Raw genomic sequence first — 24,044 nt, 5'->3', positions numbered from 1 at the left:
TGCATAAATATAACAGATCTATACACGAGGCTGAATCAAGTTTTTCTATCTTAAAACGCGAAACTCACACCACACCAAAATGCCTGTACAACGCCTGTATAATAATAGTAACACGCTACAACGTCACATTCACGTCAAATTTAATAATTGTCGCAGTTCGTAGCGTAGAGTAGATGTCAAAGTAGTATGGCTGGCTGTAGTTACTGGCGTACAAACAACGCTGTGCAGAAAAATGTGTACGAAACCGTATCGAGACGATCGGAATTACTCCGCAAATCGTCACCATTTTACTCAATGGCTTGTGTCTTGTATAATCGAGTGATTTTATTTTGCTAAAAGACGCCTCTGTTACTTTAATCAAACGTAAATATCCTCAGACTTGTCAAACGATGCGTATTTAAGAAGAAGGAAAGAAACCGCGACGCGTATTTGGATCCATCAAAAAAGAAACATCCGTGGAGGTCTTCATCCACCTGCAACCCACGCTTGATCTTTCCACTTTGGCAAGCCCGTAAAATTCGGTAACGTTCGCGAATTTTTAAGATCCAGCGCGTATCCCACTTTGGCTTGATTGCCCTCCCAAGAACGTAAAAATTTCTCACGATCCGCAATAGTAAGTCACTGATGCCGTTTTCTCAAAACTCGTCCTTTTCGCTCAACTTATCCTCCACCTCTCATCTCGGAATGCTCAAATTTCCTGCAATTTATCATAAGCTCGCCAGGGAAAAGCTCCTGGATAAAATCGTCTAAGTACGATCGTTTCCTACGCGGCGATTCAGTCTAGTCTAGTCTCAGACAAATTTCCTTTGTACCCACCGAGCTAGCTTTACTTCTCTATTAAATGTGCGACAGCGATTCTTACGGATCCTTTTCTTATTTCTAACGCATCGATGCGTTCGTCTGGCCATCGTGTGGTCGATACGCACTTTTCTGCGTTGAGCTTGCAGTAGCGAGGCCGATTCGATATTGGTTCTCCCGAAGCTCAGCGTCGAAATAGCGATCGAATAATCGTCATAACGAGAAAAGTTTTCGGGTTTTACTACAGCGTAAGGCTGCTGCCTCCGGCGAATCGATCGGACTTTCATTCATTTCCACACTATTTACGCAATATTATTGGCACATCACGCCTAGATTTGGTCGTTGGAAGCCAAGCGAATATAGCGCAATCGAATCATACTTCACTGCCACCTGTTTCGCACTGGAAACGAAGCTTTCGAGTATTCTCGAGAAAAGTGCGGGGAAGCTTTGGAATGTCCGACAAGACTTCTCAGAATGGTTCTGGAGGATTACAGTTACAAAACATTCCGATTGGGTATTAGGGGTCGAGGGTTTGGTTACCCGACGGTGATTGAGTTCCGTAAAAGTCCCGAGTTTCCCGTTTTAATTGTCTTCATTTTCCTGGAAGTAGCCTCGCCCCCTCGAGTCCTCGGAGCTTTTCCCTCGGGTCTCTCGGATCGATCGAATCAGTGCCTTTCCGCTCACCTTCGTCGTCAGAATGAATCTGCGTATTATAATATCTGACACCTGGGACCGATTGCCCTTGTTAGCCTACTTTTCGCCATTTGACTAATAAGCTTAGATTGTCACTCGCAGGGTGGAACACAGACGACTAATGTAGTCGGTCACTCATCGTCGCAGAGTCAGGGTCTGAAGGTGGTTTGAAAAACGTCCGGCAAAATCATTAACGATGACGAAATGTCAAGATAAAAGAGATTTGATCCGGAAACTGTGAATACGCTCGACGGCTACCGGAAGAGTGCTTCGTTGAGCCCGTTTGCAGTCCATTCTTTTTATTACACTCTATGTTTACTGTGTACACACGCCTCGTGGGTGCGAGACTTACCCAAATTAGCGCGAGACACGCGATCTAACTCCGATAATAGATCGCAGAGGTAGCCAATCATTTTCTTGCATGGCCGTGTCAAGGATCAATTACCTTTTACCAGGCATGAGTGAAATAATGGACTAATAACATCTCGACAATGTCTGACCGCTTGGAATTATCTCGAAATTCGAAAATTATTATACTCTGAAACCTACGATTGGAATGTACGTGTTTTTATATACTGTGTTATAATAATCGATAGTTCTTTGCACCACTTTCCCAACTTTTCTTTTTTTTTTTTTTTTATTTCTCTTCACTAGGGTGCTGACTGGGGACACGAGAACTACTTTATCTTGAACAACCTGACGAAAAGGGGTGCAAAGAGTAACTGTTCCTCACTTTTTCTCCTCGGTGTATTAATGGACACATTACCGTACAGCCTTTGACAGTATATATATTTTCGATCTGAAGTATACGCTGAAAAGTTGCACCGAACTCCGTTCAGCCCCGTCTCTAAACTTGAACAACCGCTTTCCAGACAGAGGAAAGTAAGCTTCGCGAGAAAATACTCGACGCTGGACGTGAGAGCCAAGATTTACTGGCCATTATATTTTGCTTCGTATCTTCAGTGCCATTTCGAGCAAAAGAAAACTCGCCATAAAATGTATGATTCCGATGTCGTAAAGTTGAACAAGCATCTTCAAGTCTAGGTTCCGTTCACTGTCAGTAACACACAAACGCTGCTTTATCGCGAAATAGAAACGCTAATTAGTCACTTTAGCATGACACGGTGCCAGCGTTGATTAATTTCTGGTTAGGCAGTGAATTCCGCAGTTGCGTGAAGAGCTTCTGACTCAGGATCAGATAATTGGGTAGGAATTCATTAATACTGTTAATCTTGACAACTTCGATCACAACGTTGGTTAGAACGTCCAACTTTGGCGTCAGCACTTTATACAAATAAATTGTCGTCGACGTTTGGATGAAGGAAAAACAATTACAGTGACTGTATATAGCAGTGAATATTTTCTTCATAAAGGGAAATTCTCGTATCGCAAATTCTCTGCCCAGATTCAAGAACCTCGAACGGCGAATCGACGGCGAACTTGGATGGTTACGAAACGGCATCTCGGGGTGAATTCCGCGCCTCCTCATGCCTGCACTCCGCGATGGTTGACCTTCGCGGTTTAACAATCTACGTTTACGTTTCGCCATTTCCGTGCCGGGGCTTACGGGCGGACAAGTCTAACGTAAGACTGGCTCAATGCTTAATAGGGGGGCGAAGCTTGGTCGCTCTAAGTTCATATCTATTTTTGGGAGTTTTTTTATGTTTTTTTTTTTTTAAGAAAATGAAGATACTTAGAGCAGTTTGAGTTTCAGGGCTTTATTATTTGTATTTCCAAAAACAATTTAGAATTTTTTCATTGAAATCTATTTCCTGATATCACTGTTCAACTTATAATAGATAGAAAGATTTTTTTGAGTTAAAAAGACCTTTTTGGATCCGAACTCGCAGCCTAAATGTTGAAAAGAATTTTTTTTTTTCAAATATTATATATAGATATATCTATATGTACGATTATGTATTCAATTTAAAGTCGATCGGATAAAAAATGACCGAGTAATTTTTTTTATTAAATCCAATGAAAAAATTCTGACATGTTCTTGAAACTGTAAATAATAAAGTCCTGAAACTCAAAATTGCTCCAAGTGTTTTCAATTATCTTTAAAAAAAAATCCTTAAAATAGGTGTCATCTTACACCGTCTAAACTGTAACCCCCCCCCCCCCCCCCCCCCCCCCATTTTAAGCTAAGACCTCGCACAAAGGGCAGATTAGCATCGCTCCGTCGTGGACGAGTTAAGGCCAGAATAATTCGAATTCACCTGGCACGAGACCGAAGGTAACAGTCCGAACCGACGGGGCTTTATGAAGACGTTTCGCGGTCTTATCTCAAGGATTGATTCCTCGACCCTGAAAACGAAGGAGCTCGGAATTGTCGAAATCAAGGAGCCACGCGTCGAGTTTGCAAAGTAAAAATTCTTCATCCGCAAGTCTGTGCTGAGAAGCGATCGCGAGTGATTAAAGTCACGCTTTGAAACACGTATGTATAGCATCGAAAATACAGGATGTAGCCAACGGCCCGGTTACACAAAGAGACTCACCCTCGAGCGTCCGCTGAAAGGTAGTTCAAAGGTCAAAACGTGGCTATCTTGCCCGATCAGCGAGCTGCTGCACGTATTATACGAATACCATCAGTCATCGGCAAAGGTTATAACAAAACGAGCTCGAGTCCTCGGCGCCCGAGCTTTAAGCTCGGAATTCCCAGGCAGGGCTGCGCCCTCCTCCACCACTAAGGCGAGCCCGTTTCCTTCCTGCTCCGACCTTCCAGGGGCGGCAAGGGGCGGCAAGGGGCGGCGGTTCCATCGGGCACCCGCTGCAAATATTCACCCTCTGAAAATACTCCGCTCCTATTGTGACGCGAGGAAGATTTGTCACTCGTTAGCGTTATGAAACGAGAGAGCAGCTGAATCGCAACGCGTGTAAAAGACTCTGGATGCCTATTTTTCGTCCTGTCGTCGTTGATTCGATTCCTCACGCATTTCCCGTCTCGTCCACTGCCCGGAATAAAAGGAAAATTGGTGATCATCGATTTCGCGAGAATGGACCGAGGATTAGCTGTCGACTTTCAGCTACGCTTCGTCTGTGATTTCCGTATCTCGTAGACTGTTTCTTCGTTTTTCTGTCGCCTGCCTGCCTGCCCTCCTTTCGAAAGCTCTGCCAAAATCCGAGTCCCGGGAATCGTTTCAAGGCCATGAGACGACCTCCGACGCGACGACGCCGGGACGCCACCCGCGACACAATTGTTCTTCTCGGTGTTTCCGGTCGACTTGTTTTCGAAAGCGCTGTAATATCCGCCCGAACACAGCTGCGGATTTTCGAGAATTCGAATCATGCTCAGACACGTGAATAAGCTACGCGTCGTCAAAGCGTCGCAGCTTCGTCTCTGCGTTCTTACACGCCATATTGTATTATCACCCGCACGTCGTCGCTGGGGAATTTAGATTCCATAAGCACGTTTCACACACATCCGGGTATAAGCCCACTACCATTCGCTCGGTCGAATTCTGATTCACCGCCGCGAGACGGACGGGCGAAAGATTATTCCGCATTCCGGTCACGATATTTCTTACCTTCTGCAAAAGCTATTCGGGCTTTCAGGCGACCCGCTCGGCGCTGGCCTTACTTTTAAAACTTTTCCTTTCCACCGCTCAGACGTTTCCCGTAATGGCTGCCACTTACACATGTGCGTAGAGGCACATGTCACACCCCCTGCTATAATATATCAAGAAAATTTCATTTCTCTTCTCGATGGAAAGTTCAAAGTGTTACGCAACTCGGCGTTGTGAATAATTCTCTGCACGAACATTGGCCAAAATTACACGAATTTTGCAACTCATACTCGGACGTTATTGCACACTGAGTACGGAAAATCTGTCCGTGAATTTTCTAGTTCTAAAACCGTTCTACGTTAATCGACCGGAAAGCTTGCCAGTACATTCGGTAGAGTTTAATTTGTCGTCTCCGGTCAGTCTGTAAACTGGGAGAAGTTTTAAGACAACCGACAAAAATTTGAGGAAAAGGCAGAAATTTCTGCTATAGCGCATCCCTGTATTAGTGTGTACGTGTATACGGTGTTTCAGAAAAAAATAATTTGCAATTCTCCGATGTGGCACCCTTTAAAAAGTTTCTTAGGTTCAAAAGAAAGATTCTGTTAAGAGATGAGCGTTCTAAGTTATGTGGAAGATGGCGCTCATTTGATTTTTCACTTTCTTTCACACTTTTTTTTAAACTGTGAAGAAACACGTCGTAGCATTTTAAATATTATATCTTTCTTGACATTTATATTCAACTCAAAGATCACGATCCATATGACAACAATGTGTCGGCCGGAAATCTTATTCTCCTGAATCAAAAGTTCATATTGAATTATAAATATTTTATGAGATTGTATTGAAATGAAAAGGTCGTCAGTAAACTTATCAAACATCAACTGGAGACTTAATGTTACAAATGTGGGCCTTCTTAGTGACGTAAATTGATATTATGATTGATGTAAGCAATAAAATAAAAAGCAATTTTTACGATTCTTCATAAGCTTAAAATAATGTTAAAAAACTAAAAATCAACTGAACTTTTCTCTTAATCTCATCAAATTTTTTAGGCTGTGCCATGGTGGAAAATAGCAAATTATTTTTCTCTGAAACACCCTAGTATACATTCACTCAAGATGTACAAAGGATTGATAAAATGTCATTGAAAAAACAATCGGAAACACAAGGATGTAAAATTTACAGTGATCCTAAGGTTCGGAGTTTCAAATCACCGATTCAGTGAAAATGGAAAGTCAATTCTAGTGAACACGACAAGAACAGTAATCAAATTATACTCTTCCTCCCTATTCAAAAAGACTTTCACTCACTATTTCACGTTACAAAATTCGAATCGAAGCAAAAAATTTAACTTTTCAATCAGTTACGAAAATTTGTAGGGACAAAAAGTCCAAGTCAGAATTTGGCGGACTCCGGAAGAGGCGATTCACCGATATTTAAGAACCCCGACGGAGGGGGGGGGGGAGTCTTTGCATATTTCCACCCCACGTAGGCTTGTATAAGGCATATCACGTAGGTACGTGTACCAAAATCCAATCATTATTAACTGGATTACGCTAACCCCGCACTGCAGCGGCGACTACATCGCGCTACACCCGCTATTATCCCGGCTTCTCAGGGCACACATGCGACGTGTCTTCATCCCCCAGGTGTGTAGGTGCTTGCACGTTAAGGGGGGCGAATGCATGTCGGTATATTGACGCGGGTCACCGGGTGGAGCCTCTGGGTGTATTTGTTTACATAACAGCTTCGTAAAACCCCGATAATCCGGATCCCGGCTTATCGATATACGTTGTATATTACATGTATATAAGGAAAGTATGAAACTTTACCGGAAAGTTAAATTCGTAACCTTGTCAATCAAGTTCTCCGTGGTGGAAATTCTTGTGAGAAGTAAGTTCGTTTTTTGCCCGGCGCTTGCAAGCTTTCACATCAAACTAGCTAATACGAGCAGCAAAAATTATTCTCCGGCACTCCCGGAATCATTAGCTTGGTAATTTTTCTCGCGCGAGTTGATCGGCAGAATTGGGTCACATCGCGGCTTGTGTTACGGAATATAATGGATACGTGGCTGCCATGAGGAGCTTGCGATGCGCCTCAGGAATCCTGGAAACATGGGGTACGCGTCTCGCTGATCGCGAATGCGAAGCCGAAATGAAAGCACGAGGCGACCGGAAACGCCGAGGATTTTCCGCTTACACGGTGCTGACATCCCAGGAATCTCTTCCGGTTTGAACTTTCCAATTTTTTTTTTTTTTTTTTTTTTTTTGCTCGGCATCTTTTCCCATCGGACTAATTCGATAAATTTTTGACAAAATGATATCTAGAAACTAAATGATTTGCAGAGATTCGTCAGCACGGACTGTATATAAATACATCGTATCGTCGATACTATCCTCATCGTTATTTTTAACCACATTGTAATTTGCAGTTGATTGCAAAACGCTGATGCAGAAATTTCAAGGACTGTCGTGTTGTACCAAATCGAGCGGTAATCATCGATGTATGCAATTATACTGTGGCGCGATGCATGGTATCGATTTGCAAACCATTAGCCAATACGTGTAGGTATGTGAATTACCTTCGCTGTTTTTCCGTGATTCAAAATTCCACGCACTGTAGATTAAACGGACAATTCTTTTCACGTGATTATATTTCGTGAAATGAAAATTATTGCTAATTATTAAATCACTGTTCAGTAAACCTCCTCGGGACTATTAAAAAACACAAATAAAACGACATTCGCAGTATAAGCTTTTTTACTGATATGGAATTAAGGATTAAGGAGCTTGACGCGCTTATATAATTAGTATAAGTTCAACGATATTAATGTACTCGTGTCACCTACGCGCCTACTCGACGTGTTAAGTTAGACCTACTCTATGTATATATATACCAACTAGGTAATTATCCTACAACTACTGCAACTCGATCGTGCATGCGTCGGAACGAACGGGGTTCATACCGTATATCATACCATTCCAACCACGTTTGCACGTTACTATACAGATTGTATTCGCCCAGCTCATTATGTTCTACATTATCATGCTGATGCAAGTCGAGATTTCGTTTCCCATTAGCATTATTTGTTATACGTCTTAATCACCCGTCGTTCTAACCGCTTAGAAATTATTAAAGCGGAGGAAAATAAAGTCCAGCTTCTGTGTGAAACTGTATAGTAAGAAAAGAAATACATTTTCAATGAAAAATGTATTTTTATTGGGTCAATGAAGTGTCGCCAAAAACTGCAATGTCAAAGCAATAATGACGGCGGTCACATCCAGGTGTTATATATAATAAATTCATAATAAAATAATTCCTTAACCAAGAAAGTTGAGGCCGAGATAAATTCCCGAGGGTATTTCACGACTTACGTACGAAATTTCCACCCCCGGAAGAAACGGGGAGAATACGAACTGCGCTGATGATCCTCCTTCAGCGCTCGCAATATTTCACCGAACTATCTGCCGGCTGCTTTATATTTAGCGAGGAGAATTCCGTGACAGGTATTAATACCCGGACCAATAGCGCGGTGAAAATTCGGTGAAATTATTTGAAAGCAGCGGCCCGGGATCGAGGGGAGAACTTCTGAGTTTGGTTCTCGGGGAAGTTCCGCCCTGCAGGATCGGGCAGTTTGGCTCCGGGGGCATCGCTTAGTTTCGGAACTTGAATTTATTGACCCCTTGCCCCCTGCTGATCGAAAATGGTGGGCTAATTGAACCGTGGTTAACGATAAACGAATTGATGCGGCTGCCTGTATTGGCATGTGAACGAAGCTCGAAGGACGCTACGCGTGAAGTTGAATTTGAAGCGTCTTCATTTCTCTCACCGCGTCGCACGAGGATCGTCGTATGGAGACAAAGAGTGGAAAAAAGTGAGGAAAAAGTTGGAGAAATAGAGAAAAGGCTTGTGAAGAAGAAGGAGAAAGTGGCCGTAGAAGCTGAGGGCGAATGGCAGAGGTCAAAAGGTCGCTTATGCGATGCGATGAGTGCACTTTTATAACCTTGCCAAGCTCAAGCTCGCGCGACCTAATGGTATTCTACCCTTCCGGAGGCACATCAAATCCACCGAACGAATTTAGATGAAACTTGGTTTCTTGGGTCGCTGATTACGAATGTGAACTCAAAATTTGAAAATTCGAAGCAGTGGATCCAATATCGTGGAGCAAAATCCAAAAAGCCATTTGATTTCGATAAATCTAGGTACTCGGGGGTTTTCAAGGTCGTCGATTGCGAATCTGAACTCGAAATTACAAAATTCAAAACGGTCGATCCAACATGGCAATCAAGTGACTACCGGGGTTTTGGTCCACCATATTGCATCAGTCAATTTAAATTTTCAAATTTTGAGTTCAGATTCGTAATATCAGTGATCCAAAAAACCTTTCTAAACCAAATTTCATCTAAATCAGTAGATTGTCTCCCTGAAAGGGGTGAATTGTGAAATCCACTTTTCTTAGAACACGGGTTAGAGTTGAGATAAAAATCTGTAAGAATTAGGGAATATATTTTTGAATAACGAAGAGCCGATTTGTGGGACAATCTGGTCGATAATCAAAAATAATCTATAAAATAGGATGAAAATACGATAAGGAAAAACTTGTACCGAAGAAAAATCGCCTTTTTTCCAGCCGAAGTCACACTTAACTCGAGCAAAATAGTTCGCCGTATAGCGGTGCTTTGCGTTGCAGTAAATCCTGCGGAGCGAAGCGAAATATCGTGGCGATGCTGCAGCTCGTCGTCGTTTTGTCTCCTCAGCCCCTGTGCGGAAACGTGCAACCACCCCTGTGGCTACCCGGTCTTAGACACGCCGCATCCACGCGAGATGCGGTGCTTTTGCATTGTCGGCCTTTTCACTCGCCACCCCAACTCACCTTGTTTAGCCCTACAGAATTGCCTGTCTGTCACTCGCCGTCTACTAAAGCAAAGCGTTGACTCTCACAGGAGATATCGCCAGATGCTATTTAGCTGAAGATAAAAATTCAACAGACTCGTATTATCAAATATGGTTCCACGTTTGTTCTGCACTAAGGATTGGAGTAATTGCCAAGACGCAAAGCTAATTACTGGGAAGCTGCTACCAGCACTATGACTCGACGTTGAAAAATCGTTGAAGAACTAGATACAGCTGTAATACGTTCGAATTAATGTTTCTCTCGGGACTGACGAACAACCGTTGACTTTTTGTGCTGAAAAAATGGAATTGAGTATATTGATACCATCATTCATAATTATCAATATGGCACTGAACTGAAATATGAATTTCTGCAAGCATAAATTTTTAACTTAACATCAGTGATCTTTTTATTCCAATATTGTTTCTCTGGAAATTTTTTATTAAATAACTTTAGCATCCAGAACAATATCTAAGAAAGACGATTCGGGTACTTCACCGGCTTGATCTGCAAGGCCTTGACACGTTAACGCTTGCTGTTTGTACGTCGCATAGATAACCCTTATATAGAGGGCTATCACATGTCGGGTTGGTATAATAATTTAAGGCAGCGCAAGGTTTACGCTTTTACCCCAGAGACTTGGCGTAAATTGCAGCAGGCTATATTCTGCCGGGGTTGCCGCCAAGTTTAACCCTACTTCTCGTCACTCGACCTTTGCACCGCGACACTTGCAGCTTCATACCCCTGTTGCGAAAGCTCAGAACAAGCCACCCCCTCCAACCTCATCCTCTCCTCGCCGCAATGCCAGCAAGACGAGCTTTTCGCCACTGCATTAGCCGTCCGAGTTTTATTTCTCCGATATTTGTGGCTCTCAAATTGTACGCTTCTTTCGTCAATTTTGTTTTTTCGTCAACCTATAAGTAAGTCTGCATTCTTCCAAAGTCTTATCTCTTTTCGTTGCGTGGCTACAGAGCCTTAACGATTTATTTACTGCGTCATTTTACATTATTTTCACTTGGAAAGCAGAGCGGGGTGACGTCTAAGTAGTTTTGACATTTGGCCGAGGGCCAAATGGTCTCAGCCTGTCCAACTCCGGGCTTAAAACTCTCTCAAGTCAACCGTCGAGAGTTGACAATTCCTTAAAATTGAAGCACTCAATTTTCTTTTGTCCTTTCAGAAGTGGCTCGGGTATTATAGATGTATCGTTAGAATAGGTCGGACGGCACAATACCTTGGGACTTCTTCGAAAAGACAAACACACACACAATATGCATCGAAGTCAAAACCTCATCAACGCGCCTCATGAAAACACGTTCTCTTCGTGTGTGTCCAAAGTCTCCTAATTATTTCCTGAAGAGAAGGAAGAGAAAAGGCGAAACTGAGATGCCTGAAGCCTCTGCGCAGCTACGACCCGTCATTAAATTGTAGGACTCTGGACCGGTCTGGTTGTCTCTCGAACAAACATTCGTCGTACTTCAACTAAAGCGTCGAAAGCACCGCCTGCCGCTGCTCGGCAGCGGGAAACGCGCCGAGCTTTCACGGACAAACGTGGTACGGCCAGAATTGACTTTCACTCCTTTGTGTTGGTATTCATACGACGAAACAATGCCTCGTCGCCGCTTTTCCGCCGCTCGTCTTCGCTGCCTGTCCTCCTATCTCGTCGCCTGGTCCAACAACTTCCAGCCTGCACGTCGCGACGTCAAAGCGTCACGAGCTTAAAATGCGTATTGTTCAATTGCGTGGGGAAGACGATGTGATTTGTGCTTCGTTGTGCATCAGTATTATACAATTCTAGCGACCCTTGCTATTCCAACCCTCAACTTCCCGCCGTTGCTTACAATTCCCATGAGAATGTCACAATATGCATAACAAACTGTACCGACACTGTATTCGACTATCGGCGAGCTTGGAGCTGAAAGTCAGAGCCAATGATGTGACATCTCGAAGGATCGCTTTTCCTCACGGTTATTTCCGTTATGCTTTCAGATATCCACCCTAGTCTCCCACCGGGAAAGACCGCTATGTTCGGACCGGAGTCTCAGAGCCGTCGCCAGGGTCGGCCAGGCGGTAAATTTGGCCGTCGAAAGGTTCGTCACCGTCGGGGAAACCATCGCCGACGATAACCCCGAGATCAAACAGGACATGTACGAGGCCTGCAAGGAAGCTAGAGCTGCTGGTAATTATACTTGCCCGCTTCTCTCCGAAGCCTGTGTAACTCAATTTTATTACCAACCTTAATCAGCCAATTCTCCTCCGACTAATCCAGTTACACAACGCTCTCCAAAGTGTCCTCGTCCTCCTCTTCATGCTCTCTTTCGATTCCACCTCACGTGGACGGGTTCGAAGCACTGCGAATTTCGTCTCTTCTTCCTGCAACGACATTCAGGGCCCAACCGTTTCGTGCACCTTTTTCCTAGTTCAATTTACGCCGTTTTCGCTTGAGTGAATCTTTCGGTTGTTTCAAGAATTTGGAGAACGTTGAAAGGACACTCTAAAAGTCTGAAGGACACGATACAGAAACCTTGACCCTTGTCAACTCGTCTAACAAACTGGGTGACGATATACCAAATAATGTTGATCCATTTGAGTCTGCTCAATTGAACTAAACAGGACAAAGATGGTACATTGATATTTGACACTGGGCCTTCCCTTGAAAACTCTCCAAGGTCAATTAATTATACTGAAACGCAGCTTGGTGGTTAAAATATTTCTCCATTTCAGATCTTTTTCCGAAGTACCCAGAAGAAACTGGGCTACTGTAATATATAAAACCCTGTTTATCTTTTTGTTTCCACTTCATGCACTTAGAAGCGTAATTCATTAGTTTGACCTTGACTCAGAGTGTCTCACTTAAGATCGCGTAGCATTTTTGACAGGGAAAACTGAACAACTCGCAGCTTTAGGTACAGCGTCTATAATCAGTGGGTCGATGTGTCGGTGGGGTTGCTGAAGTGGGCTGGTAGTCGCACGGTTCTAGCCGACAAAAAACTGCATCGATCAATGCCCTCGGTAGCCTCTTCGTCTCGACCTCAGATTCTAAATGCAGCCGAGTTTTGCGGGCACATAAAACGCATCTGTGATGTAACATACACATGGTAGGTACGCAAGTGTTTCTCGCTATCTTCGAGACTGAAAAACTTTTAAGGACAGGATAAAGTTAACTTTTGAATAGGACATCATTGGTGATGTGTCGACAGAAATCATCGTCTCTTCTAGTGCAGTCAGTTTTTTGTGAATATTTACGGTGGCAACTAGCTATCGTTATGCAAAATCCTTGGAAACCGTCTTAACTATGCATACCAAAATGCCAGATCGCTAATTGGTAAGGCTCATCTCTCCGTCTTCGTTGAAGTGTTTATGGTACATACTTAAGTAAGTTAATGTCCAAGTAAATGGCATTGACAACCAGAACTTGTCACACTGTAGGTACCTGGCCTTTGTTACATTCATTGGGAGTGAAGAGCACTTGCACTTCTTTCTTGATGGCTTTAATGTGCCGCGACAATTAGTACGCTGGATTCTTTTTAACGTCAATGAGGTCTATTTGCAAGCGCAAAACCGGTCCTGAGTCATTTTATGTTGAAGTGAATAATGACGCCTCTTGACGAGTCAGCATTGAATTCAAGAGCGAACGTCTACGTTCTGTATTTGTAAAAGAGTCAGAACTAATAACGAACGAATCTCCGTAGTTGTATAAGAATTGACGAATCATTACCAAATTCACGGCAGACACGATGAGTGAACGTGCTTGGTGAGACAGATGGAATAGAGAATATACGCCATGGTCAACGGTCGCAGTTATTTGCATGAAACGTTCTAAGGTTTCATTATCAAGGTGCCAGGGAGGGTGGGAAATACCTTGCAAAGTCGATCTAACGATCCAATTCAGTTCGACCACGTATACTCACGCATACATTGAAAACTTACTACACCCTCGTGATTCAGGGCTGTTTGTTGAGCATGGAATGTTATCGTTCGACCGCAGACTTTGTTTCCTCGACGATTCCATTTGATATCATTAACCGAATGAGAAATCTTACTCTTACTCGCCAGGGACGAGTCAACGATAAGACGCACGCACTTCACATCCACTGCGGGATTATAGCCGTTCGCCGCAGGCTGTTCCCATATAATTTGACTCAAGGAAAAGAGGCTTAGCTTTCATTAGCGAGAGGTGATATTGGGCAGGATGACACGAAACAATGAGTCACCCTCCCGCCGTCGAGTTCTGGTGTTGGTACTCGCCGCTGATAGCCAAAGGCAATATTGTGCCTTGGAGCTAAATATAGGTGACACTCTAACTCAGGAAATTACTCCTTAATAGAATGGCTTCGTGTGTCGCGCTGCCGTTAACCCTCTCAGCGTGGGTCACCTGATCGTTTGCTACCTAGTCCAGTATCCTCGTATTCGGTCCTCTTCCTTGGAACCTCAGTCCCAACATCGCGCTTTTCCCTAATCCGCGTTCGCCACCGTTCGACGGAAAATTATTTCATATGCAATGAAATATTTCGTCACGTCCCAGGATCGGCCATTGAAAAATTGTGCGAATGCGCGATGGAGGACAGCTTGGCGGACAGAGGGTCAGTCGTGAGAGCGGCACGATGCCTTTTGGGATCGGTAACCCGAGTGCTGCTCCTGGCCGATATAGTTGTAGTCAAGCAGCTTCTCCTAGCCAAGGATAAAGTCGCACGAAGTCTCGGCCGCCTCGAGAGCGTCTCGAACTTTACAGAGTTCGTGAAAGCGTTCAGTCAGTTTGGTGCCGAGATGGTGGAGCTGGCCCACCTGACGGGTGATCGACAGGTGGGAGTTTTTTTTATATCTTTCAGAGGCGTTGTTAGAACACCGCGAACATCATTCACGAAAAATACCCTTTCGCTTCCAGAATGATCTCAAGGACGAAAGGCGGAGAGCCCAAATGGCCGCTGCTCGTCAAGTCCTTGAGAGGAGCACCATGATGCTTCTTACCTCCAGTAAAACCTGCCTCAGGCACCCGGAATGCCCGTCGGCCAAGGAAAATAGGGACACAGTGTTCTGCCAAATGAGGAGAGCTATGGACCTGATACACTACGTGGTCAAAGACGGGGTTCTGGACTGCAGCGAGTCCCAGCAATCCTATACCAACTCCCAGGTAAAAAGATGCCCTGCCTTGCGACAGGCTACATTGATTTTTGGTAGGTTCACGACACGGTTTGCTTTCAGAATCCCCAGCAAGAGGACTGGGACAGTAGCACCGTCTGCTCAGCACTGAAACACTTCGAGCGCCTGGTGGAAACGACGAGAATGACCTTGCTAGGTCCAGGTTGTCGAGAAACCTTGACGAGGGCGCTGGACACCGTGGTCGAGAGGACCCAGGACTTCACGGACAGTGCTTACACCAGTCACGAGCACAGAGAGAACATTCTCCTTCTATGCGACAGGGCGAAGCTCGAGTTGAACCAACTATTGAGGATCGGGAACAGCATGGTGAGTCGAACTTGTAGCGTCCGCTACTCGTGCGGAAAAAGGACGTTGCCGTAAGTACGTAATTTCGTCCTAGGAGAACTTTGAAGGCGGTGGAGGCTCACCGAGCTCGGAAATGGAACAAGCCGTTCTCGGGGTCCTGCGGGCCACCAGAGACCTCCGGCAACAACTCGGTACCACCACCATGGAACAGGCTGGCGACCTTGGGCAGGTCACCAAGGCTGGTCAGGAGCTTGTCTCTACCATTCGTAATCTCGCCCTGGCGAACGACATAGACAGGCTTCAAGAGAGCAGCGATCGGTTTCACGAGTACATTGAACACATTCTCGAGGTAAGCCTGCAGCATTTGACTTTTACCATCTTTCGAATAGAAATCGACGGTTGTTTCGTCATCTTATGCTTGGCTCACGTACTCATTGCAGTTGTGTGCTTACAGGTTTGCAAGCTTTTGAGACACGTGGCACTCTCCGAGTCGCTTCAGGTCTCGGCCAAGTTCACGGAAATCAACTTGAGAATATACGGACCGCAGGTGGTAACGGCTGCTCATACATTGGCGAGGCATCCGACGAGTAAAATCGCCAAAGAAAACCTCGAAGGTTGGTGAAAAACTGATCGGAGAACGAACCACGGGATTTTTGGGCCCCGTACTTAATCTACGACGTGATCTAACCATCGTTCTGTCGCAAAAATTTCAGTGTTCGCCGATATGTGGCAGTGGCTTATGTCCGACGTAACCGCGGTCGCAAAAGACGTCCTCGAGCTGAGTCAAAATCGACCCGAGAAGCAGGTTTATATGTCGCTTCCGCGACCAGGGGTAAGTGGGGAAAAGACAAGAGGATTGACCCCGAGTCGTGCACTTATCAGTCAAAACTCGAAACATCATTCTATAACACTTGACAAGGAACTACCTGCAGAAAATTCTGAGTCAAACTTTGGTTACAGAAACACGGAACGACGAGTAAACCGTTGAAGCCCGTGCGACTGGACAGCGAGGAGCAAGCCAAGATAGCGAAGGCTGGTCTGGAGATGAAACTGATAACGTCGGAGATGGATGCGGAAACTGAGAAGTGGCAGGAAAGCGGGTCGGCTCTCGAGGAGAACAATGACATCGTAAAGAGAGCCAAGAACATGTCGTCGATGGCTTTCTCGATGTACCAATTCACCAGAGGAGAAGGCGCCCTGAAGACGACCCAGGACCTCTTCACGCAAGCTGAGTATTTCGCCGAGGAAGCAAACAGATTGTACAAAGTTGTGAGACAATTCAGCTATCAGGTATGTCGAATCGTTTTCAGGCTACTATAACCTGTACTTAACACCATTCATACATATTATGTATAATTTTAGATGATCATGCAATTATTGCCATATGCAATACCTGCTACTATATCGTTTGGTTATATTTCTTCTTTTTTTTCTTCTTCTTTTGTCATTGTTGTTTGTTTTTTTTTTTTCTTTCTTTTCCTTGACTTCAAACTTCAACATCCAAGAAGTGATCGTACGGCAATGCTATCGACGATTTTTTTTCCATCGCTGTACATTACGTCATATTTTCTTGTGTATGATATTTCGAAATTACTGTATAATAATGTTAACGAATACGGTTCATGCCGAGACTTTTTCTACCTAACAGTTTTTGGTTATGGTTACTCCTTGTACTATTATACTATCATTATGTAAATAAGATTAGAGTTGTTTCCAATTATACAGATTTCGCTTACTACCTATCGTTGGAAATTGCCGCGTGCTGGATAAGCGGTCATTAATTTAAGCGTTCGAGGGTAAAAATTGCGCAGGCCGATCAATTACAAGACTGGAAATAACTTTAATCCCAGTTTTTTAGCCTTAGATATTGTTCGATTTGAAACGTTTGCTGCCCCTTTGAACCCTTCCATAGCTAGGCACAAATTATATATCTAGTCACCCCTCTCGCTCTCTCTTTCTCTCTCTCTCTCTCACTCCTTTTCTCTTTTGTCATCTATCATTCAATCATTCTATTTTTCTCGCTGAATTATAAACACGTATGCGAGACGCTACATTTTCTTATCTTGAAATGAATTTTGTATCATCGTTATAAAACCCTTTTACCCTGCTCTTGAATGCCTCTAACTACCCAGGTAACTGTTTATTCAATCTTTTAAACATAGATCCCCTTTTGGGCTAGAAATTGTCATCTACATCGTAGACATGTATTGTTGATGATCATCGTCGCACTAATAATAGCCGACTGCAGACTCTAATTTGTCGTTCAGAACGCGTGCCGTTGTATCCCAGTAATATTTCGCATCGTTACATGTTCTTTACTGTTGAATATTGATACTTACATTGCTGTGCAGAATCATTTCCTCTTCGATAAACCCATAGACAACCATTTGAATGACGTAGATAATCATCACCTTTAAACAAAATTAAACTAAAAGTAAACATCTCAGGAAGCATCGATGTCACTTTTGTACGCGGCATCCCTAATCACGCGATTTTACTGTGTCATAAAGAGTGTAAAAATTTTAATACGCTTTTCTATATATATTTCCGGTAGAAATTCTTAAGAAATGAACTTTTGTAACTCAAGAATCTTACCTTCGTTCGAGCACATTCAGTGTAGAAACGATTTCCCGTAATATCCTTGAGTGCTAAGGCGTATTTATCATTGTACAGTTAACGCCACTTGATCGCTTTCTCCTAAACCCCGAGATGAAATAATGGCGTTTAAAATTATAGCAGCTACCTACCCTCGTAACGATATAACGTGTTTCCTGCGACGTACCAACCAATTAATCCCCAAGTATAAATTAAACGTCGCTCACATATTTCATTGGAAAATTAAAAAATAATTTAAACCAATATCGAGCACATTCTTGGAGCCACTTATGATTCAGTTTCTCGAATGAATTCAAGGTATTTCGACCACCTTTTAACGCTGAAGATTATGAAAATAAATTTTCATCCTTTTCAAAGCTCCGAGAGTGTGTGGCTGTCGATTTTAACAGTTAATAATCATATGTATTAATACCGCCTGCTTATTCGTATACCTTCAACAAGGGTTGCAAAATCGGGGTCGGCTTACTATTACTAATTATTCGAAGAAGAGAAAAGAAAAGAAAAGAAAAAGAAGTCCAGAATATACCGATAATATTGGGTTGGATTTATGATTTCGTTCTTGAACCTGATTACATATCATATCAATATCTGGCATTGTTATCTTTATCTTTGTGTATGTAAACCTATAAAGAATTTTTGTGTATACGTTTAGTAAAAGGTGTGTTTTAGATGCTACGGGAATGCTTCGCGTCTGTCTGCGGACGACGTCTATGTGCATTGTGGTACCCTTTTCCTCCAATCTCTCCACTGGGGCATGAATAATTATGTCTCAAAGTCTCTGCTGGCTACTCAAATTCTCGCACCTTTCCAATTTCATTCAATTCTCAGTTCACTTCATCTTTCTAACTCGTTTCCATTTCTTTACATTTACTTTTCTTTCTTCCTTTGCAATATAAAACGTGATAAGAAAACATTTTTACCGTCTCCGATCTCATGCAAAACGAATACAGGTCAATTGAGTTTTGACAGAGTTATGATGTATAATTTTTGAGAAGCTAGCATAGACGAGAAGGTCTGTACTTTTTCACTATCGTTCGCAGTCTCATTATTCTATTAAGTAATATTCTGTTTCTATATAACACGTTCTATCAGTTCATCTCTCTATTCTACACACATTATACATATTCGATAAACATCACTGTAACATTTATATACCCATACACCAATTTGTGCATTGTGCTCTCTTTCTCTCTCTCTCTCTCTTCATTTCTATCTCGTAGAGTCACATAATATAATAGATCGTATATTATCACCAGTTTACTCACATGCCACATTAGATGAGAGTGTATTTTACGAATGACTTTGTTTATTACACGTCACAGCCATTGATCAATACTCGAATTAAATATGGATAAAATAATGGAAATAAATAACACATAGATCTAGGCATAGTTCGTTTTATGCTTTTTTTTCTTTTTTTTTATATTTATATGTATATATATTACTTTATATATATAAAATTCGTGACCGCTGTCTACAATAGTATATTATATAACGTGTAATTTATTGTTAGAATGAATGCAAAGCAAACGTGTTTCCTGTCAATACCACTGCGTCGACTTCAGCATTTTCCCTCATCGACAATTCAGACACGAACTAACGATACTGGTGATTAACGAACAAACGGGAACGACCCCCCTTGCAGTAATCGAAATGAAATGTTTTCTTTCGAACCGTTTTCACTTTCAAAAAGGAGAGGACGTTAATTTTTCCGAATTTTTTCCTAAATCGTCGAGCTCAATGTCGTCTTATGAAATTATCCTTAACGTGAAATTTGAAAATTGCTACCGAGACAACAATGACAAAAGACAAATGAATAAATAACTTATCACACGGACGTAAAGGGAAAACGCGAAGAGGAGAGAAAGGCGTTTGCTTTGCCGCGAAGAAAGACTGGGAGGAAAGCCTGGATACAATTTTACGTGGGCGCAGGTGCCGGGCGGACCCCACAAGAAGGAGCTTCTGGAGAACTTGGACCGAGTGCCGACCTACGTCCAGCAGCTTCAATTCACGGTGAAGAATCCCACCGTTGGAAAAGCCGCGACGTTCACGAAGGTCGACAACGTTATACAAGAGACTAAAAACCTGATGAACGTTATATCGAAAGTGGTCACAACCTGCTTCGTCTGCGCCACAAAGGTCAGCAGTCACAAATACGAATATTCAGTTCTTTCATCGATGTTATCTGATTCTAGTCTTGGCACTGCACCAAATTTTTTCTGTCACGTTTGCAGATTTGTTCATATTTTTATTTTGAGACAGGATTTTCGCATTTTACAGTTGAATTGGGACTGGCTTTCTTTTTTTTCGCGTTACTCGACGTACATACACGTCGGGATTACTGTGTTAGATTTCGAATCGTATCGATGAAGTATTTGAGATTATCTCATCGCACAAGATGACGTGAAATCGAGCGTGAAATAACATGGAATCCATTTGGTCAACTTTAGTAGTGTAAAAATACTTTGTATAGAGACTTTCAAAGAGTTGTTAGAAATTTCCACAGCATGATTGGGCAAAGTGAAAATTAAACCTCTCGTTATTTTTATTACAAAGTATAAGTCGTTGTGCGTTGAGTGTTTATCAAATTGAGAAATTAATAGTAATTAAGCTATTTGCAAGAATCGTTCGGTTCATTCTGTGCCCCACAAAAATTTATTCTGTTCAGAAAACAATTTTTTATAAATTCGATATTACTATTAGTTTATAAATTTCAACTTTCAATTTTCGACAGCGCTACAACGTGAGAAGCAAAAACGTGCCCCCCCTCGAATTTTCGCAAATATAATTTTTTTGAATACAATCAGTAATCGCAGAGTGAAATTGAACTAATGTACCAAATTCCTTAACCATTTTGGAAGCATTTCACTCTTGCTAATAACTTTGGCGATTCATTTTCTTACGCATTTCCAATGAGCACACGATGATTTAATTTAAATTTGACTTCATTTACTTTCGACAAAAATTAGCAGAGCAAAATTTCCGAAACCAGGCAAACAGGTCTGACGAGGGTTTGGCTTGCCTCAAATACAAACCAAGTGACAAGCACACTTGTGTAATAACTCGGCAGGGTGTGAAACTGAAAAAACTTTGATGGTCTAATCCACCCACTAGCACAAGGTCAGCATGCCGGAGTTGGTAGACGCCGGCCCGGCGCCACTTCCGGTTTCGGCTGGGGTCGTAGGTCCCGGGCCAGTCGAGGAGGAGTGCCTATATCCGGTCAGCCCGAAGCTGCTGCCCTCTCGGAGTCCGTACGTCCAGCCTCACCCCCTGACCTCCTACCAGCTCCGCAACATCCTGAAGCCCTCCTTGCCCCCGCAGCAGCCGCTTCTTCCCCTTTGCACGGTCCATGGGACTCTGCTACAGTCCCTCCTCGCGAAACGTCCCCAGGGGTTGGATTCCACCCACGGAAGACGGCCCGTCTCCATCCCCATCCCCCTTACCGCCCCCGGCACCCTCCCTCCGAATCCCCAAGGGCTTCGAGCATCTTACGACTTGCAAAACCTGCAAAATCTGCAAAACCTGCAGCAGCAGCTGCACCACATGCAGCTGCAACCGAGATAACACTTAATTGCGACGCTGTTCGGCCGCTTTCGACTGAAAACACATTTCTCACACGCGAAAATCACACCTTTCTCCACCACTCACGTCGGGAACACGATCAGCTCTATCGCAAATTATTTTGCACAGGTTTGATTTTATTTCCTTTCAGTTTGTTTCTTTTTAATCCGCATAATATCTCCCTTTCTATTTTTCACTTTCTCCTCTTCCAATGTGCTGTTTTTTCTTTCTTTTTTTCCCCCCACTCACTCGGTTAATTATTTTTCATACTTTTCTGTGAGTTTTTATCCACCGAGCTTCACGGCCGTTCTTTAACGTTACCATTTATACCCTACCCATGTTTGTCTTTTGCCTAACATATGTTTTTAACTCGTTTATTACTGCTCCTCGTCGTATCATATAACGTAAGGTTCTTCATCCTGACAGTCATTTTTATAACGAGTAACTTTTATATGATACACGAACATTTTATTTTTTTTCTTCAAGCAGCTGCGCATGCATGCATCTGCGTAGAATATAACCATAAATTTGAAATCTTATTTTTCGAATCTAACGAATTACAAGTATACTGTATAAATTTTTGACTAATGCGTAGCCTCGTTGATAATTCTAATATAAGTATATCATAGGTAATCTGCAGTACCGCTGAAATTTTTTCTAATCTCTTAGTGACAATTTTTTTCAGGATTTTCAGATTCAAGTTGTGTTGCTCACCTTATATACCTATGTAGTTGATAAGTGGAACGAAAAACGAGGACGGATTCAGTGTCCGAGATGTAAAGTGTAAGGTTTCATCCGAATATAGAAATATACGCAAAGTGCATGGGTATACGTGAGGTGGTGGGGTTCTAACCGATTCAGGGGCACGCATATTCCGCTCAAACATGAATTCAAATGAGAACCGCTTGATACGTCGGTAACGCGCGCAGTCACACTCTGTAATATCCAACCTGCTCCATATGTTGGCGCACCATTTTACCGACATATCAGCAGATTCTCATCGAATTTTGCCGGCGGATTCAAGTGCACGGGTATTCAGATGAAACGTGAATCAGATGAGAACTCTTTGATACGTCGATAACGCGTGCAGTGGCGCTCTGTAATATCCAACCCGTTCGATATGTTGGCGCACGATTTTACCGGCACCTTAGCCGATTCTCATCAAATTTCGTGGTCGAGTCAAATACGCGTGTTTCTGAATCGGTCAGAATCCAAGAGTTCATCAAGTGCAGTACTTGGGGGGTGAAAGCAGTTTCCAAGATATCCGTCCTCGACTTTCGAGGACAATTGAAAGGTAGAACGCTGCAAGGGTGGTAAATACCGGATAACGAAAGCTCGCTCTGTTTCCAGTACAACCTGGATTTCCGAGGTCTGTCGGCGCGTGGGAGCGGCGGCTCGCCGTACAGGGGCGGAGATGGCGCGGGTGCCGACGGCGAGGGTGGCGGCGCCGGAGGCGACGGCAGCAAGGCGGGCTCCGCCCCCGGCAGCGACCCGTCCGTCTGACAGTTCGGGATGGCCCGACGGGCCAAGGGGGACGCCCGCCGCACCCGGGTCTCTTTCCTGCTTTTCTAGAAGGAACATCGCCCGCCCCGGGAGCAGCGTCGCCGGGGAGGCCCCTTCCTTCCTTACTTCCGGAACAGCGCTCGTCGCCGGAAGTACCGCCGAGCGTCGCCGAGAGAGCGAAATAAAGAAACAGAGACAAAGAGGGAGAGAGAGAGGAGAGCAGCCGAGGAGCCTCCGCCGCCAGGGGCGGGAGAGATACTGTCCTTTGGGGGTGACCTGGGGGCGGCACTCGGGCGGTCAGGGACGTACTTTGTGGCAAAGACGTCGCGACGCCAGCTCGACCACGGCGCTAGACTTTCCTCGCTTCGCGATCGACGAGCTGCTCCTAATTGTTTCAAGCATTCGCTAACTTAACGATACATCTCTCGAAAACACCGCGGGGATCGCTCTGGGAAACTCGTCGTTAGACGTTAGTCCAGCTCACGTTTAGACTTAACCTCTTATGTTCGTTCATTTATTGTACGTGTAGTATAACGAATTTTGTAATGCGGTCGGATCTTAGAGAGGGACACAGTTTTTTCAGGTCTTTTTCGACCCTCGGATTAAAGGTTATAATTCCGTGGTGGGATACTGATTACTGATGTAAGGAACTCTTCTTCTCTTCAACGTGCAGCCGTCTCGCGTTACAAGGCAGCGGTTAGTCGGTATTATATCGAAATATATTTAGAAATTAGTTCACGCGGGTACTTTTTTGGAAAAACATTCATTTTTTCAGTGTTTGAAAGTGAGATGAAGCCAGGACACAGTCTTGAAGCATATCGTTCCTTTGAATCGATATAGTTCGTAGCCCCGAGACCGCTCTTATAACGCGAGGCAACTGCGCGACGGGCAAATGGCCGAAAGAAATCTTTGTACCAAAGGCTGGAGTATAAGTGGATCTTGAAAGAGAAACCAAGTACTTCTCACAACAATTTTTGATAAAAGAGGTTCATTGCGACGGTGATTCAATCCTAAGAATATAGATCAGAATA

At 43.5% G+C, this 24,044-nt stretch overlaps 2 protein-coding genes across 3 annotated transcripts in view; both read left to right on the top strand.

Annotated features, from left to right (window-relative positions):
• The window catches only part of LOC124416375 (myosin-IIIb-like), a 45,569-nt gene extending 36,034 nt beyond the window's left edge, over positions 1–9,535 (top strand). The window contains exons 15-16 of the transcript XR_006930763.1: positions 2,660–2,663; positions 9,523–9,535. The gene's annotated coding sequence lies outside the window, so the exon portion shown is untranslated. The remainder of the gene's footprint in view (positions 1–2,659; positions 2,664–9,522) is intronic.
• The window catches only part of LOC124416376 (alpha-catulin), a 37,580-nt gene extending 14,106 nt beyond the window's left edge, over positions 1–23,474 (top strand). The window contains exons 2-12 of one of the 2 annotated variants that reach the window (XM_046897373.1): positions 11,878–12,067; positions 14,414–14,691; positions 14,774–15,019; positions 15,091–15,354; positions 15,428–15,682; positions 15,788–15,947; positions 16,047–16,165; positions 16,294–16,623; positions 19,882–20,088; positions 21,064–21,639; positions 22,861–22,914. In XM_046897373.1, the coding sequence (XP_046753329.1) occupies positions 11,878–12,067; positions 14,414–14,691; positions 14,774–15,019; positions 15,091–15,354; positions 15,428–15,682; positions 15,788–15,947; positions 16,047–16,165; positions 16,294–16,623; positions 19,882–20,088; positions 21,064–21,513 (2,499 nt within the window). In that variant the 3' untranslated portion in view covers positions 21,514–21,639; positions 22,861–22,914. Of the gene's footprint in view, positions 1–11,877; positions 12,068–14,413; positions 14,692–14,773; positions 15,020–15,090; positions 15,355–15,427; positions 15,683–15,787; positions 15,948–16,046; positions 16,166–16,293; positions 16,624–19,881; positions 20,089–21,063; positions 21,640–22,860 lie in introns of both variants that reach the window. The other variant, XM_046897375.1, reaches the window with a different exon arrangement.
• The last annotated feature ends 570 nt before the right edge of the window (positions 23,475–24,044 follow it).

Source organism: Diprion similis, chromosome 2 (genome assembly GCF_021155765.1).
Source record: "Diprion similis isolate iyDipSimi1 chromosome 2, iyDipSimi1.1, whole genome shotgun sequence".
Lineage (NCBI taxonomy): Eukaryota > Metazoa > Arthropoda > Insecta > Hymenoptera > Diprionidae > Diprion > Diprion similis.
Note: the sequence above shows the minus strand (reverse complement) of the source record. Positions and strands in the feature narration are given on the sequence as shown.